Genomic DNA, 17,562 nt, shown 5'->3' with positions numbered 1-17,562 from the left:
CAGATAGCTCTGAGAGACTGCTCCAAAGAGGTAAGGGAGGAGCCAGGATCTATAGAGGTTTTTGCAACAAAGGCCAAGTAGTCAGAACATCAAAAGATTACTGTTAATTAAAGAAAAGCAGCTATCTCAAGTTAATGACTTTAACAGTTTTCTATGTGTGGGAAAATGCAAGAGTTTGGGCTCATTGAAATCATTCCTTTGATAGGTACCTCAGCTATCTAGGGCCTGTATCCTCTTCTTTTTCCATCCTGAGTGCCCTCAGTGTGCACAGTTGGGAGTGGCTTCAGTGGCTGAGAGCTTGGCATCCAGCAGCCCATTAGTCTGCATCTTGAGTTCCCTCAGGGCTCACCTTTAGGGCAGAGGGTTGGGGGTGGGCCTGGGGGTGTGAAACTGTGGTGGCTTGATGGCTGTAATAGCTTTGTTTACTGATATGGCAGGCATCCTTCCATCCATTCTTCCATCCCTCACCCTCCACTCTGCTTGTCATTTTTCATTCACTCTCAGTATGATGGGGCAATAATTGCTGGAGGGATTAAAAGGAGATGGGGTGGGGAGGGAACTTAGACAAAACTGGGGATTTGTATGGTTTCTCAGTTCTATGGGCAAAAGTCTTACAGTGGACATGGAGTTCATTCTTTTCCCCTTTTGTTGCTAAGAGTCTTTTCCACTGATGTGGGGTGCTTTGGAGGATAGTAATACTACACCAGATGTCAGCCTTCATTCTGGATTGAACATTTGAATGTTTCACAGTTTTGCTCTGTGATGGATATAAGTAGAACAGGATCCTACACCTTTCTCATATATGCTTATGTAGGATTTTTGTAATCTTGGTATTTAGGGATGATACTTATGGCTCTGAGCAATCAAGATTGGACCTTGCTTTATACGTCATCAAATCAAGGCTCCTCGAGATCACTGGATGAGCTCACCACAGGCAGATGTCAAAGCTCTCTGTACTCTCTTTCACGAAAATGGCTCTCTACTTGTTATTGATCTCAGAGAGGCAGCAGTGAGTGGTGGTACAAAGTGAGATCTTAATTCCCTGTCCAGGAATTGAACCTGGGTAGCCTGGATGAAAACCAGGAATCCTAGCCACCAGACAAGTAAGGGCTAGAGGCTAGAAACTATTTTTCCCTGGATCTTACCCCTAATGAAAAACACATTTCTCACAGAGGCAAAACTGTAAAAACAGGTATGAAGTTGATTATTAGAGACATAGCACAACAACAAGTGGGAGAGCACACAGAGAAACAGTTTGTTTAGTTAATATAGAAGCAAGGCAGAGATGCACACCCAGACAGAAAGGGTATGGACGTCCTCCCTAATGAGGAGGAACGTAGTAAAGAGGTGGTTAAAATATTTATATAGGGCAGTTCTTCCAGGTCTTTGTCTTCCTTCTGGTCAATCATCTTGTTTTTGTCCTCCCTGACTAATTTGTTTCAGGACCCTCCTCCTAGGTGAGCACGCACCTCTCAGCCAAGATGGATCTCGACTCAAAGGCATCTGAGAGAAGCAAGACTCATGATGGCCTGATGTTGTCCCCTGACTTGATCCCCAAGATTTTCTGCATATGTGTAGTGTCTCCCTTGACCCAAGGAGGGGGGAAGCAGAGATCTCTTGATCCTTTACTCAAATAAGGTTTAACCCCTCTCTGTTCCTCCCAAGACTGTTATCTTAAGGTGTCCACAAGAGACAAAGTCTGGCTATTTACCCTGTTTCTGTTGTTACTTCCATTTCAGAGAGCAAAGAGGAGGCTGATTGCAAATACCTAACCTGGAGCTCACCTATCTCTTGCCTCAGGAAATGCAAAGGGGGGTTAGTTGTAAGTGTCTGGCCTGAAGCCCACTTTTTCCTGCCCCATGAAATGTAAACAGGAGGCTAGTTGTAAATGTCTAGACAGGGTCCCATCTATCTCCTGCCTCATTATAAGAGTATGAGTGTTATTATGGTAAAGAAAGGGTTATATCAAAGAGGAATGTGAAATATATTACAAAATGAGAGAGTCTTAGCATCTATAAACTTTAAAACTGTGGTAAAATACACATAACATAAAATTATCATCTTAAAAAAATTTAAGTGTACTGTTCAATAGTGTTAAGTATATAAATATTGTTGTACAACAAATCTCCAGAACTTTTTCATCTTGCAAAATTTAAAGTCTAAACACATTAAACAACAACTCCCTATTGCCTTCTCTCGCCCCAAACCCGGGCAACTGCCATCCTACTTTCTGTTTTTATATATTTTTATAAATTTGACTTTTCTAGATACCTCATTTAAGGGGAATCATACAGTATTTTTTTTGGGTGTGATCAGCTTATTTTGCTTAGCATAATGTCCTCAAACTTCATTCATGTAGTAGCATGTGTCAGAATTTCAATCTGTTTTAAGGCTGAATGATATTTCATGCTATGTAATACCACATTTTGTTTATCTATTCATCCATTGACGGACACCAAGTGTAGTGTTGTTATGAACATAACACAAATATCTCCTTGAGACCCTGCTTTCAATTCTTTTGACTATATACTCTGAAGTGAAATTGCTAGATTATATGGTAATTTTATTTTTAATATTTTGAGGAACTCCATACTATTTTCCATAAACTGCACCATTTTACATTTCCACCAACAATGCACAAGTCTTCTTATTTCTCTGAACCTTGTCAACTTGTTATTTTCTGTTTTTGTTTTTGTTTTGTAGTAGCCATACTAATAGGTATGAGATGATGTATCGTTGTGATTTTGGTTTTTATTTTCCTAATAATTAGTGATGTTAAGCACTTTTTCTTTTCATATACTTCTTGGCCATTTGCATATCATCTCTGGAGAAATACATATTCAAATCATTGTTAATTTTAAAATTGGGTTATTTGTTGTTTATTGTTAAGTTGTAGGAGTTCTTTATATATTCTGGATATTAATCCTAATTAGATAAAGTATTTGTAAATATTTTCTCACATTCCAAGTTACCATTTTACTCTGTTTAATATGTATTTATATGCATTTGAAGCATAAAATTTTAAAATTTGATATAACCAGTTTATTTTTACTTCTGTTTCCTGTGCTTTTGGTGTCATACCATATCCAAGAAATCATTGCCAAATCCAGTGTCATGAATCTTTTCCTCTATGTTTTCTCTTAATTGTTTTACAGTTTTAGGCCTTACATTTAGGTCTTTAATCAATTTTGATTAAATTGATTAACTTTAATTTTTATATGTTAACTTTTGTATGTGACATTTAACCACTGTAAGCTTTTGAGGTGGCTGATAACTTTGAATTGGGCTCAGCTGTCACACTGCTTTCTCCTCTAATGCTGACAAGCTTCCCAAGGACAGTGAAGTAATTAAGATCTTGCAAGTAAAAACTGTCTCTTAAAGTGTATCCTGTCAACAACTCCAAATAAGCCACAAATGCTGAAAGTCCTGGACTGCTTGTAACTAGCAACTGTAAGTGATTAAATGAGACCACTTTTATGAAAGAAACATGAAAAGTGTAAAATGATAATCACATGTGTATGGGATAATATTCAATTCGAAGTACAGACCACCCACATTTTTAGTTGAATTTCTGTAAGTCCCAGATAGGTGAGTTTAACTTGAAATACTGAGATTTAGGTAATTGGAAGAGGATGGCTGTGCCAAACATATTATGTGATAAAATGGAATATGAATATTTATATTAATAAGTCCAGACATACTTTTCTGTGTCTGTGTGTCTGTGATGTATGTATAGTTTTCTCCTATTCTCTTTCTTGCTTTTTTTCCTTTGTCTTTCAGCTTCAAGTACTTATGTGATTTTTTTGCCAAAGTTTGTCTGCTTTAAATCAGGTTCAAATATAATAATAAGCAAAAGAATCTCTTTAAAAATGGCCTCTAATGCATTGTGATTTCACATGAAAGAAAGTGGAGTAGAAGTGCCAATGTGTGAGCCTTTCCAGGTCTATTCATGTATCCTTGGCAGAACACATCTTCCCAGAAACAGGTAATAGAGCACAGTGTAGGACAATATGCTCACAGAAGTGATGGTAGCTTAATTGGAGCAGGGATGGTAAAGAGGTGTGCTGATTATATAAAGTGGTGCTGAGTAGTTGGCAGGTATGTTTGGATGTGGGAGAATTTGCATTTGGATAGAATCCTGGATCTGAGGGTGGAAACTAGAGATTAGATGAGCAGGTGCTAGTGAAGTTCAAAGCTAAAGGAAAAGAAGGAAATTTTGACTGAGTCATGAAAATGACTCATTTCCACAAGAAAATGAAAATGTGTGGCGGTGGGATGGGATTGGGGAGGGGTATGAGAGAACTGATAGAAAGTCTAAGAAGCAGGAAGTCTAAATATGAGAAGAGAAACTCACCAGGGAGTATGGAAGTGGTACATGGTACTTAAATAAGCTAACAGAGAAAACAAGAATGTCACTTCTGTATAGTAAGAACACATCTCTTTTTCAAGGAAGTTATGATTGTGATAAAGAACAAAATTATGACAATTATATGAAAGAGAGTATAAATATAATAAAAAGTTTAAAAAAATTAAGAAAAAATTAAAACCCGTGTTGTTCAAGGGTCATCTATACTTTAGTTTTGTGATTCATATAGTCCCGGTTGCAACAGTATCTACCATTGCAGAGCAAAAGTAGTCATACAATACATAAACAAGTGAGCATGGCTGTGTTCCAATAAAGCTCTATAAACACCAAAACTTGAATTTCATAAAGTTTTCATGTATCATGAATATTATTTATCTTATTTTTCTTCATCAAAAAATGTAAAAACCATTGTTAGCTCATGCTAACAATGGTCATACAAAATGGTCATACAAAAACAGGTAGCAGCTCATATTTGGCCCATGGGTTGTAGTTTACCAATTTGTGCTCTATGATTACAAGGAGAGATTTCTTTGTATTTCATTTGTTTTTCAGCATTTTTATAAGTAATTTTTTCTGAAGTTTTATTAAATGAATTTATAGGTCAGAATTCCAGATCCTTTTTATTTTCTGAGACTATTTATACTACTTCTAAGAGAGATACATTATTTTCAGAAACTCAGAATATGTGGCTCTTTTTATACTGGCAGAGTGAATTATTTTTCAAAAGCACCACTAGGGCTTAATAACTAGAGTTATATCTTCAAAAAATCCCAAAAAACTAGATTTGGGTCTTCAAAGTAAATATGAGAAAATGCCAAACATATTTCATGGCTCATAACAGACACTTGAGTAGAATTCAGTTGGTGTTTATATTATGACCTCTGTGGAACATCAGATTTTTCAGAATTGAAATAGAATAAAATTCACTAATTCAGACTAATCAAAAGGTCAGTGAAAATTAATAGAATAATATCAAGTTCATCTGATAATATAAATGATTAAATTATCATCAGGAAATCTAATATAAATGGGTATGTCTCAATTAATTAAGGATACTTAAACATACTTCATTTTCCTCATAGACATAAATTGTTCTCTTTCAAATTATTCTTGTATTATTTACTTAAACTATCTATTAAGAAAGCTTTGCTATCCAAAACAAAGATAAAATTCAGCATAGTCTATTCTAGTGCTTTCAAATACCAGTGTAAATGAATAAAACTTACATGCTTTTCTGAGATTCAGTGTCTCTAGATACATGTTGATACATGTCTTTCAGATTTAATAACTTTAGGAATATGGCAAGATGTCTTTGGTTTGTAGATGATGTAATGTTGTGAGAAGAGACTAGTTCCTAACTGTTCCACGAAGAAATATTCACTTGTAACTTTCAGGTTGCTAAAGAAAATGTTAAAACCAAATATAATCTCTGATCTGGTAGCTGTTGATGAAGAGAGGGAAAGAGAAGTCTAAAAGCTCAGAAGAACCAAGGGTGAAAGGCTAATATAATGACTATTGTTAGGTGGTTGATAGGGTTGATGTATAGCATCCATGTTCCCCATTCAGTTTCAGAAATCAATTGAAAAACAAACAAACAAACAAAAGAAAACAGAGTTAGGTTTAGAGGAGACCAAATTATCAGCTTTATAAAATGTAAGCTGATTAAGGAGATTGTGACTTATACTTGTAGCAAATTTTATTTTCTAATACTGAACACTGTCATTAGAAAGCTTACTCATAGTCACTGGTTGTCCCCCACTGAGGCAAGCATTTTGTGTGCATTCAGCATAGAAGACTATACAAAGCGTTACAATAATAAATGTTCTTCCATGTGGAGGGAATTTAGAGATAAAAAGAGAGAGATATTGGGTGAGGTAAGGGCTAGGTACTTGTAGATTTTAGTTTATCTACTCTCCAGTTGGGAAATATTCAGATCTGGATTTAGGCTACAGTTTGTTGAATGAATTGAATGAATGAATAGATGAGTAAATAAATGATGTCAAATTTTCCCCAAACTTGGGGTAATCCCCTTCTATGCTGTGGTTAACTGAACCCACCATCTGATTCAACATTGCTACCATAATCAGACAAGGCATGGCACCTCCCCATCACAGATGGGTCATGCTGCACTCTGTGATGAGGGTGATTTCCTTAAGGAGAGCTGGGGAGAAAGACAGGCTTTTAATGGGCAGCCAGATCCTATGGAAGAAAACCCAGTTTATCTCAGACCCCTGCCTTAACTTCTTTGCCCTCTTTTCTTTAGTCCTGACCATGACATGTCATTCACACTCCATACTGTTCCTATTGTCTGGGATAACTGTCTGTAGCCACCTCCAAGAGACTCCTGCCCACTATTCAGTCTCCCGCCCATTGTGAGGAACATCTTTGAGGTCCACCTAACCTAACCAAGTTTTAGACCCCATCATACCAAACCATGCACAAGCCACCAGCTTAGTTTTTATGGGAGGTAAACTGGACTTCTGGAAAGATATTAATGTTTGGAGTAATTGTACTATAATGCTGTCCTTAAATCTCTGAGTCTATTGGTACTCTCCTATCTTATGTCAGAATTAATGGGAAGCAAATATGAATAAGACTGTCTTTCAAGGAGGATTATTCCAACAGAAGTGAGAGACAAGCAACAAGGCATCAGAAGGACTTCAGAGGATGTAAATTGTAAAAAAGTGCTATAGAAACATGAGTCACAGTGGGGTTTGTGGGCAAAGGGTTAAGAGCAGTAGAGAAGATGGTATCAAGGAATTACTCTTAGAACCTGAAGTTTGACTTTGCATAGGCATGTTCCAGGAGACTATTATAGATGAAATTGCCTTATAATGGAATTTTAAAATTTTAGATGCATTCTTTCAAGTGGAGGTCAACATGAATTACTTTATCCTGACTTCTACAGGCTGTGATTAGGTCTCACAGTGTGTACAAAAACATATGTGCAGGCTTCCCTGGTGGCGCAGTGGTTGAGAGTCTGCCTGCCGATGCAGGGGACACAGGTTTGTGCCCCGGTCTGGGAAGATCTCACATGCCGCGGAGCGGCTGGGCCCATGAGCCATGGCCGCTGAGCCTGCGCATCCAGAGCCTGTACTCTGCAATGGGAGAGGCCACAACGGTGAGAGGCCCGCATACTGCAAAACAAACAAACGCGTGCAATTTAAATAATTTGGGACACAAAATCACATAAAATTTATTCCAATTAAAACTTGATTCAAGCTGAATTTTACAAGAATATTGATTCATCCTGGGCATCACCCTTCCCTTGATAATTTTAAGAACTCCAACTCACCAGGTTGGTAACATATATCCAGGTCAGTTCTGGCCACTCCCATTTTCCACCAGTAGACAGAAAAGATTTGCTCCCATGGAAATAGTGGATTCCTCAGTTGCAACTCCATTAGGCCTGATGCCAAAACCAGAGGCAGCTAAAGCTCTTATGAATGGAAGATATTCTTCATTTATTCCTGTTTCTCTTGCTGTTGCTGTGGGTGGTGGTGCTAGAATGTAGCTATTGGTGTGGTACAAGGTAATCCTGGTTGCTACCTCCTCACTACTATAGCTCAAATCAGACATGTTCTCTGCAGGTTGGTAGGCTTTCCTTGCCAACTGTGTCTAAGGGTCCAGAAGACAATTGCTGTTTTTACCTATCTGGTCTCTGAACTCTTTTCCTGTTTTGGGAATTCATTTTTGTGTGAGTCTTGATAGGGGGAGGGTCTTGTCTCTTTTTCAAAATCCAAAAAGGTCACATGTTTTTTCTCCCTGACCAATGGCAGCTAAGGTAAGGACAATTTACCTGGGTGAATGGAGAGATGCATCATCCAAATCCCCTTTCAGAAATAAAGACTTATTATCCTAGCCACTGAGGATACTGCCAGCAGGCAGTTCAAGGATTTTCTCACCTGAACAGAGCTGCCTTGACCAAGGTCATGAGACCTGTTTCAGGGTGGCTATGCAGCCAGTGAAAGATCAAGGCAAGGGTGTAAAGTCCTGACTCTCTCATCTTAACTTGGGATAACTATGAAGGGTCATCTCAACTTCAGAACTCCCCACAGCTTTGGCTATCCCTTCTGCTGGAACTGCATCGCAGCTCAGCTCTCCCTCTGCATAGTCTTGGTTCCTCCAGTTTCCTTTCACACGTATTTCTCCACAAGGCACTGCCTAATAAACCTCCTGCACACTAAACTCCACTGTGAAGTTGCTTTCTGGGGAAATAACTTAGGTGGTATCACCTAAGTTTGGCCCATATTTTGCTTCAGCCAAGGATCTTAACTTAGGAGTTAGAAACACAAAGAATCAGGGGGATAGTTTAGAAATCACTCTGGTGGTTGTGGTGGAGGTACAGTATCTTGTGCTAGCAGGTTTTCCAAGGTTCACCATGGGAGCAGCAGCTTTCCAATCAGACTCTGTCATTAGAATGATTTAGGCTGTGGGTTGGACTGTGATTTGGGCTACAAAGTTTATTTTGTTCCCGCCATTTTCTGAGACTGGCTCTCTAACTTTGCTGTTAGCCTTCAAATTAATCTCTTTTCTGCTTAGGTTAACCAGAGCTGATTCTTATTTGTTTGTTTTCTCAAACAAAACACCTGATATATTAGTTTGGGTCTTCTGAGAAGCAGATGCCAACACATGATCAAATATACAAGGATTTTATTTGAAGAAATACCTGAGAGAGAGAGAGAGAGAGAGGGGGAGATTGCAGGAGGAGACTGGGAGAACCATGAGACCATGAAGCATGTTTTACCCCAAGTGAAGGATAGAGGTAGGAAAGTTGGGTGAAAGTGCTCTAGATCACATGCTATCTAAGGAAGGTGGCAAGGCCAACAAGGAGTCCTCAAGAAAGTTGCCCATCACTGGAGTCCTGCTCCTCCTATAAACAAGGTTTCCTTAGACATTGATTAAGAGCTCACGGGAAGTGTGGTCTTAGCACAAATATGGACTTTTCAGAGCCCAGAGTTGTGGAGATGAGAAGCTCAAAACTCTCCAGTGTGTCACTGAGTGTGGTAATAGGTGGAACCACTCCTGTTTTCACCCATTTGTTCCTGAACCCTGTATCCTTCCTCTTAGGGGTGCAATGCTGTACAGTGATCTTTAATTTAATACATATATTGCATTCTGAAGAATGACATCTCATCATTCCAGAGTGTATCCTCCAAGCTGCAGCTTAGGTTAGACCTTTAGAAGGCTATTCTGGTATTTTATGAGTTTAACTACTTCAGGCTGTTAGGGTATGTGGGTACAATCAGTGGGTCCTATAGCCATGGTCCTATTTCTATGCCTCCTTCACTGTGAGGTGGATCTTCTGATTAGAGGCCATGCTGTGTGGGATCCATGCCTATGAAGTAGGCATATTTAAACCCCAAGATAGTAATGTTGACTGAGGCTCTGCAGGCAGGAAAGGTGAATTCTCATACAGAAAAGGTACTTATCCTTGTGAGGACAAACTGCTGGCTCTTCCAGGATGGAAATCAGCTTGATATCAAGTGCCTAGTTGGTCTAGGAATAGTGGCATATCAGAAACATTGTGTTGATTTCTGTTGCTAAAATTTTGGACATTCAGAAGTAGCAGTAACAAGATGAGACTTGGTAAACAGGAGTCTATGGTACTGGGCTCACACATCTTCTTTGCCATTATAGCTACTCCATTCATGAGCCCATAATGCCAGTTGTGGAGTGGCTAATAATAAATGCTGGCTAACATCAAGTTAGGACAAGTTATTTTGTTAATTTGGTTCTTCTGTAGATAGCAGATGCTTGCTGGTAGATGTTAATATGTGATACCAAAATTTTCACACCTACTCTCATATGTCCATAGATACGCATCTATCATCACCTTCCTATCTCCAATCTCCCAGTCATTTTCTTCAGACCCTGACAAGACAGCCAGGCCATTTGCCAATGCTCGGGAATCTATATATACTCTCACTTCAGGCCACTTCTCCTTCAACACAAATTAAATAACCAGATGCATTGCTCACAACTCCATCCTTTAGGAAGATTTTCCCTCTACACTTTCTTTCAAGGCCTCCCATGAATGAATATTTACTGCAACTGTGCTCCATTTACAGCCTGAACCAATGTATTAAGATGACAGGCAGACCAAGCTCAGGATGATTTCCAAGACAAGGGAAGGGCACTGATGCAATTGTGGTGTGTGTTTTGAAGGTCTAAACTATCTGCTCATGCTACTTATGAATGTTCTTTTGCCCTTCTGGGGCTCAATCTCATATGTACTATTTCTATTTTACCATGACTGCTACTGGGGCTATCCAGTTTAATAACTTTGTGGACCACAAGGAACACAGTATATATGCTCACTTGGTGTCCCACAGTCAAGTGTCCCAGGTCTATCCAGGGCATAGCAATGTACCAAGATTTTTTTTTAATTGTTTACTGTGGCAAGAATATTTAACCCAAGATCTATCCTTTTAACACATTTTTGAGTGCAATGTAGTACTGTTGACTATACTTACAATGCTGTACAACAGATCTCTAAAAAGAATTCATTTTGCTCAATTGAAACTTTATGTCCATTGTAGTAACTCCCCAATTCACTCTCCCCACCAGCCCCTGGAAACTATATTCTACTCTTTGATTCTATTAATTTGACTGTTTTAGACCCTTATATAAAGGGAATCATGTGGTATTCCTCTTTTTGTGATTGGCTTATTCCATTTAGCATAACATCCTTAAGGTTGATCCATGCTGTTCCTTATTGTAGAATTTCCTTCTTTTTAAGGCTGAATAACATTCCACTGTGTATATACAACATTTTCTTTACCCACTAATCTGTTGATGAACATTTAGGTTGTTTCACGTCTTGGCTATTGTGAAGAGTGCTGCAATAAACATGAGAATGGTAATGTCTTTTCAAGATCCTGATTTCAATTCTTTTGGATAAACACCCAGAAGTGGGATTGCTGGATCATATGATGGCTCTGATTTACATATTTTAAGCAACCTCCATACTGTTTTTCATAGTGGCTGTACCTTTTAACATACCCACCAACAGTATGCAAGTGTTCCAAATTCTCTACTCCTTGCCAACACTTATTGTCTTTTGCTTTTTTGATGATAGCCATCCTGATTGTGTTAAGTGTTATCTCATAGTGGTTTTGATATGCATTTCCCTGGTGGTTAGTGATGTTGAACATTTTTTCATATATTTTTTGTTCATTTGTATGTCTTCTTTAGAGAAATGTCTGTTAAAATTTGTAGTTCATTTTAAAATGTAGTTATTAAAGTTTTTGTTCTTTTTTGTTTGTTTGGTTTTACTATTGAATTGTAGGAGTTCCTTATATATTTTGGAGATTACACCCTTATCAGATAGATGGCTTACAGCTATTTTCTACCATTTCATAGGTTGCCTTTCACTCTGTTGATTTTTTCCTTTTCTGTACAAGGATTTTAGTTGGATTTAGTCTATTTTTTTAAATTTGTTTTTGTTGTCTGTACTTTTGGTGTCGTGTGTAAGAAATCATTACCAAGACCAATATCATGAAGTTTTCCTGTGTGTTATTCTGAGTTTTACAGTCTCAGGTTTTACATTTAAGTTTTTAATCCATTTTGAGTTAATGGATCCATTTTTGTAGATAATATAAAGTAAGTGTTCAGTGTAAATCTTTTACATGTTTCCCCAACATCATTTGTTGAAGAGACTAATTTTCCCATTGTGTATTTGTGGCACCCTTGTTAAATATCAGGTGGCCAAAGGTATGTGGGTTTTATTATGGACTGTCTATTCTGTTCCATTGTTCTATATATCAGTCTTTATGTCAGTATCATACTATTTTAAATATTTTAGCTTTTTAACATATTTTGATAGAGAAAGTATGATGACTGCAGTTTTGCCCTTTCTCAGGATTTATTTGGCTATTTGTGGCCTTTTAGGGTGCCATAAGAGATGTAAATTTCTTTTATTTCTATAAAATATGCCATTGGGGTTTTGATAGAGATTGCATTAATCTGTAGTTTGCTTTGGGTAGTATGGACATATTAATAACAGTAATTCTTCCATTCCATGCACATAGGATGTCTTTTCTTTTGTTTGTGTCTTTAAAAATTTTTTTCAGCAATGTTTTCTAGTTTTCAGTATACAACTATTTCCCTTCCTCAGCTGTTTATTCCTAAGTATTTTATTATTTTCATTGTAAATGAGATTGTTTTCCTAAATTCCTTTACATAGAAAGTATAGAAATGTAACTGATTTTTGTATGCTGACTTTGTATCTTAAAACTTTATTGAATTTGTTTGTTAGGTCTAATAGTTTTTCAATGGAGTCTATATATAAGATCATGTCATCTTCAAAGAGGAACACTTTTACTTTTCCCTTTCTCAATTAAATGCCTTTAATTTCTTTTCCTAGCCTAATTTGTTCAGTCTAGAACTTTCAGTACTATGTTGAATAGAAGTGGTGAGAGTGGATATACTTTCCTTGTCCCTGATCTTAGAAGAAAAGCTTTAATTTTTTACTGTTCAGTATATTATATATGGTCTATCATATATATATTTTTTTCATATAGAGCTTTTCATATATATATGTAGTAATACTGTCCTTCTACATCTAATTTGCTGAGAATGTGTATTATGAAAAGATGTTGATATTTGTAACACTGTAAAATCTATTAAAATAATCATGTGATATTTACCCTTTATTATTTTAATGTGATGTATCACATTAACTGATTTTGTATGTTGAGCCACCCTTGCATTTAAGGGGTATAGTTCACTCGGTCATGGTGGTAAGCTTCTTTTCATATGATGTTGGATTTACTTTGCTAGAGTTTTGATAGAGAATCTTGCATCTATATCAACAGAAATATTTTTTAGTTCCTTTTCCTGTAGTTTCTTTGTCTGGCTTTGGTAACAGGGTAAGGCTTGCCTCGTAAAATGTGTTTGGAAATGTCTCTGTTCTTCAATTTTTTGGAACAGTTTGACAAAGATTGGCATTTTTTCTAAATGTTTGGTAGAATTCTCAAGTGAAACCATCTGTTACTGAGTTTTTCTTTGCTGGGAGATTTTTGATTATTGATTCAATATACATACATGTTATAAGCCTGTTCTGACTCTGTATTTCTTCATGATTTAGTCATGCTAGGACATATATTTCTAGGAATTTATCCATTTCTTCTATGTTATCCAATTTGTTGGCATGTAATAGTTTATAGTAGTCTTATTATCCATTTCCTCTCCTGTGATGTCAGTTGCACAGACTCTTCTATTCTTTCTGATTTTATTTACCTGAGTTTTCTCTCTTTTTTTTATAGTTTAGCTAAGGGTCTTTCAATTTTGTTTATCTTTTTAAAAAATCAACTCAGTTTTGTTGATTTTTCTATTATTTTTTTACTTCCTATTTTGTGTATTTCTTCTCTAATCTTTGTTATCTTATCTTCTGTTAAATTTGTGCTTAGTATAGTTGTTTATAATATTGTGTTACTTTCAAGTGTACAGCAAAGTGACTCAGATATATATAAAAACTTTTCATTATAGGTTATTACAAAATATTAAATATTATTCCTTGTGTTATACAGTATATCCTCATTGATTATCTAGTAGTGTTAAACCTATACTCCTAATTTATCCACCTTCCCTTTTCCCTTTGGTAACCATAAGGTTTTTTTCTTTTCTATGTCTCTGAGTCTGGTTCTCTTTTGCAAATAGATTTATTTGTATTATTTTTTAGAGTCCACATATAAGCAATATCAAGTACGTGTCTTTCTGTGTCTGACTTATTTCACTTAGTATGATAAATCTCTAGGTCCATACATGCTGCTGTAAATGACATTATTTCATTCTTTTTGTGGCTAATATTCCATTCTATATAAAAGCCACATCTTTTTCTTTTTACTGAGGATTGCTTGTGAGGTTTCATAAGAATTTTAGGATTATTCTAGTTCTATGAAAAAAATGGGTAATTTGATATGGATCACAGTAAATCTTTAGATTGCTTTGGGTAGTATGGCCATTTTTTTTAAACATCTTTAATGGAGTATAATTGCTTTACAATGGTGTGTTAGTTTCTGCTTTATAACAAAGAGAATCAGTTATATATATACATATGTTCTCATCTCTTCCCTCTTGAGTCTCCAGAACTCCGACCCTCCTTATCCCACCTTTCTAGGTGATTACAAAACACTGAGCTAATTTCCCTGTGCTATGAGGCTGCTTACCACTAGCTATCTATTTTATGTTTGTTAGTGTATATATGTCCATGCCATTCTCTCACTTTGTCACAGCTTACCCTTCCCCTCCCCATACCCTCAAGTCCATTCTCTAGTAGGTCTGTGTCTTTATTCCTATCTTACACCTAGGTTCTTCATGACATTTTTTTTTAGATTACTTACATATGTGTTAGCATACGGTATTTGTCCTTCTCTTTCTGACTTAATTCATTCTGTATGACAGACCCTAGGTCCATCCACCTCACCACAAATAGCTCAATTTCGTTTCTTTTTATGGCTGAGTGATATTCCATTGTATATAGGTGCCACATCTTCTATATCCATTCATCTGATGATGGACACTTAGGTTGCTTCCATCTCCTGGCTATTGTAAATAGAGCTGCAATGAACATTTTGGTACATGACTCTTTTTGAATTATGGTTTTATCAGGGTTTATGCCCAGTAGAGGGATTGCAGGGTCATATGGTAGTTCTATTTGTAGTTTTTTAAGGAACCCCCATACTGTTCTCCATAGTGGCTGTACCAATTCACATTCCCACCAGCAGTGCAAGAGTGTTCCCTTTTCTCCACACCCTCTCCAGCATTTATTGTTTCTATATTTTTTGATGATGGCTATTCTGACTGGTGTGAGATGATATCTCATTGTAGTTTTGATTTGCATTTCTCTAATGATTAATGATGTTGAGCATTCTTTCATGTGTTTGTTGGCAATCTGTATATCTTCTTTGGAGAAATGTCTATTTAGATCTTCTGCCCAGTTTTGGATTGGGTTGTTTGTTTTTTTGTTTTTGAGCTGCATGAACTGCTTGTAAATTTTGGAGATTAATCCTTTGTCAGTTCCTTCATTTGCAAATATTTTCTCCCATTCGGAGGGTTTTCTTTTGGTCTTGTTTATGGTTTCCTTTGCTGTGCAAAAGCTTTGAAGTTTCATTAAGTCCCATTTGTTTATTTTTGTCTTTATTTCCATTTCTCTAGGAGGTGGGTCAAAAAGGATCTTCCTGTGATTTATGTCATAGAGTGTTCTGCCTATGTTTTCCTCTAAGAGTTTGATAGATTCTGGCCTTACATTTAGGTCTTTAATCCATTTGAGCTTATTTTTGTGTATGGTGTTAGAGAGTGTTCTAATCTCATACTTTTACATGTCCCTGTCCAGTTTTCCCAGCACCACTTACTGAAGAAGCTGTCCTTCCTCTACTGTACATTCCTGCCTCCTTTATCAAAGATAAGGTGACCATATGTACGTGGGATTATCTCTGCACTTTCTATCCTGTTCCATTGAGCTATATTTCTGTTTTTGTGCCAGTACCATACTGCCATGATTACTGTAGCTTTGTAGTATAGTTTGAAGACAGGGAGCCTGATTCCTCCAGCTCCATTATTAATTCTCAAGATTGCTTTGGCTATTCGGGGTCTTTTGTGTTTCCATACAAATTGTGAAATTTTTTGTTCTAGTTCTGTGAAAAATGCCAGTTGTAGTTTGATAGGGATTGTATTGAATCTGTAGATTGTTTTCGGTAGTAGAGTCGTTTTCACAATGTTGATTCTTCCAATCCAAGAACATGGTATATCTCTCCATCTATTTGTATCATCCTTAATTTCTTTCATCAGTGTCTTATAATTTTCTGCATATAGATCTTTTTTCTCCTTAGGTAGGTTTATCCCTAGATATTTCGTTCTTTTTGTTGCAGTGGTAAATGGGAGTGTTTTCTTAATTTCTCTTTCAGATTTTTCATCATTAGTGTATAGGAATGCCAGCGATTTCTGTGCATTAATTTTTTTATGTAAGCATTTTATTCATTCACTCAATATGATAAGCTTTGGATCTGCGAAGTGGAGATACCTACACCTTCACCAAGTTGTTATGGAGATTTCATTATTAATAGACATTCAATAAATAACAATACTCTTAACAAGTTCCTTTGATGGCTAAGCACTGTACTGGTCACTGGAGGCATTAAGAATATCAAAAGGTCCCCATCCTCGTGAAACTCAGTCTCTAGGACCACCTACCACTGAACAATTCTTGCTATGGTTCAACTGCTGTTTTATTATTTTTTTCTGCTATAATACAGGAGGAGAAATTTTAAGATAAAACACTGACATGTTTTACAAAAAGCTACAAGTTTATTAACATAATATATTCTAAAATATATCAAAGTTTCAAGGAGGTCTTTTTGAATCTCAAATAAGAAATCACAACCTTCACTATTAGTTAAAAAAAAAAAAGGGTAGTGGTGGTCATTCGTGGGTTTTAAACAGTCCAAAATGAAAATGCAGAAAACGTTTACTTTGGTGGATCTGTGTTGATGCCATATTTCTCCTTGAGAAGCTTCAACTGTTCTTCCTTCTTCTTTGTGTCCATCTTCTGAAATGCCCTGTTGGCATTGTAGTACAAAACCACGAGGTATCTGTTGCAAACATTGAATCCTGACAGGTGATCACACGCATTCTTGGCATCAAAGATGTCTTCATAAACCACATAAGCTGTTCCTCTAGTTTCAGGTGTGCTCCCCACTCTGATTTGACGAATAGGTCCATATTTTCCAAATATATCATACATTTCTTCAGCCGTGATTTTGTAGGGCAAATTTCTTATATACAGAATTCGATTTGCTTCAGGTGGAAGTCGAATGTTCGCTCTCTTGGCCGCTTGCATCGCCGTCTTGGCAGGCTGATGAGGTTACTGCAGCAAACACATAAATTCCTCCGCACTCCTCTGGAGCTCACTCAGCTTCGAGTGCAACAAGGCGTCAGACGTAGGACATCAACATCCAGACCCCGCCGGAAGCTGTTCTAACACCCTGTGCATTAATTTTGTATCCTGCTACTTTACCAAATTCATTGATTAGCTCTAGTAGTTTTCTGGTAGCACTTTAGGATTCTCTATATAGAGTATCATGACATTTGCAAACAGTAACATCTTTACTTCTTCTTTTCTGATTTGGATTCCTTTTAATTCCTTTTCTTCTCTGATTGCTGTGGCTAAAACTTCCAAAACTATGTTGAATAAG

The 17,562-nt window shown here is 36.8% G+C and overlaps 1 protein-coding gene across 1 annotated transcript; it reads right to left on the bottom strand.

The window, feature by feature from the left end:
* Nucleotides 1–16,342: 16,342 nt before the first annotated feature.
* LOC309795951 (splicing factor 3B subunit 6-like) lies at nt 16,343–17,342 on the bottom strand. Its single transcript, XM_082608760.1, has one exon. The coding sequence runs from the start codon at nt 17,205–17,207 to the stop codon at nt 16,836–16,838; it is 372 nt and encodes a 123-aa protein (XP_082464886.1). The 5' UTR covers nt 17,208–17,342; the 3' UTR covers nt 16,343–16,835.
* Nucleotides 17,343–17,562: the final 220 nt, after the last annotated feature.

Source organism: Mesoplodon mirus (genome assembly GCF_964341445.2).
Source record: "Mesoplodon mirus genome assembly, chromosome: 20".
Lineage (NCBI taxonomy): Eukaryota > Metazoa > Chordata > Mammalia > Artiodactyla > Ziphiidae > Mesoplodon > Mesoplodon mirus.
The sequence above is the reverse complement of the archived record's forward strand: the minus strand, read 5'-3'. Positions and strand labels throughout refer to the sequence as shown.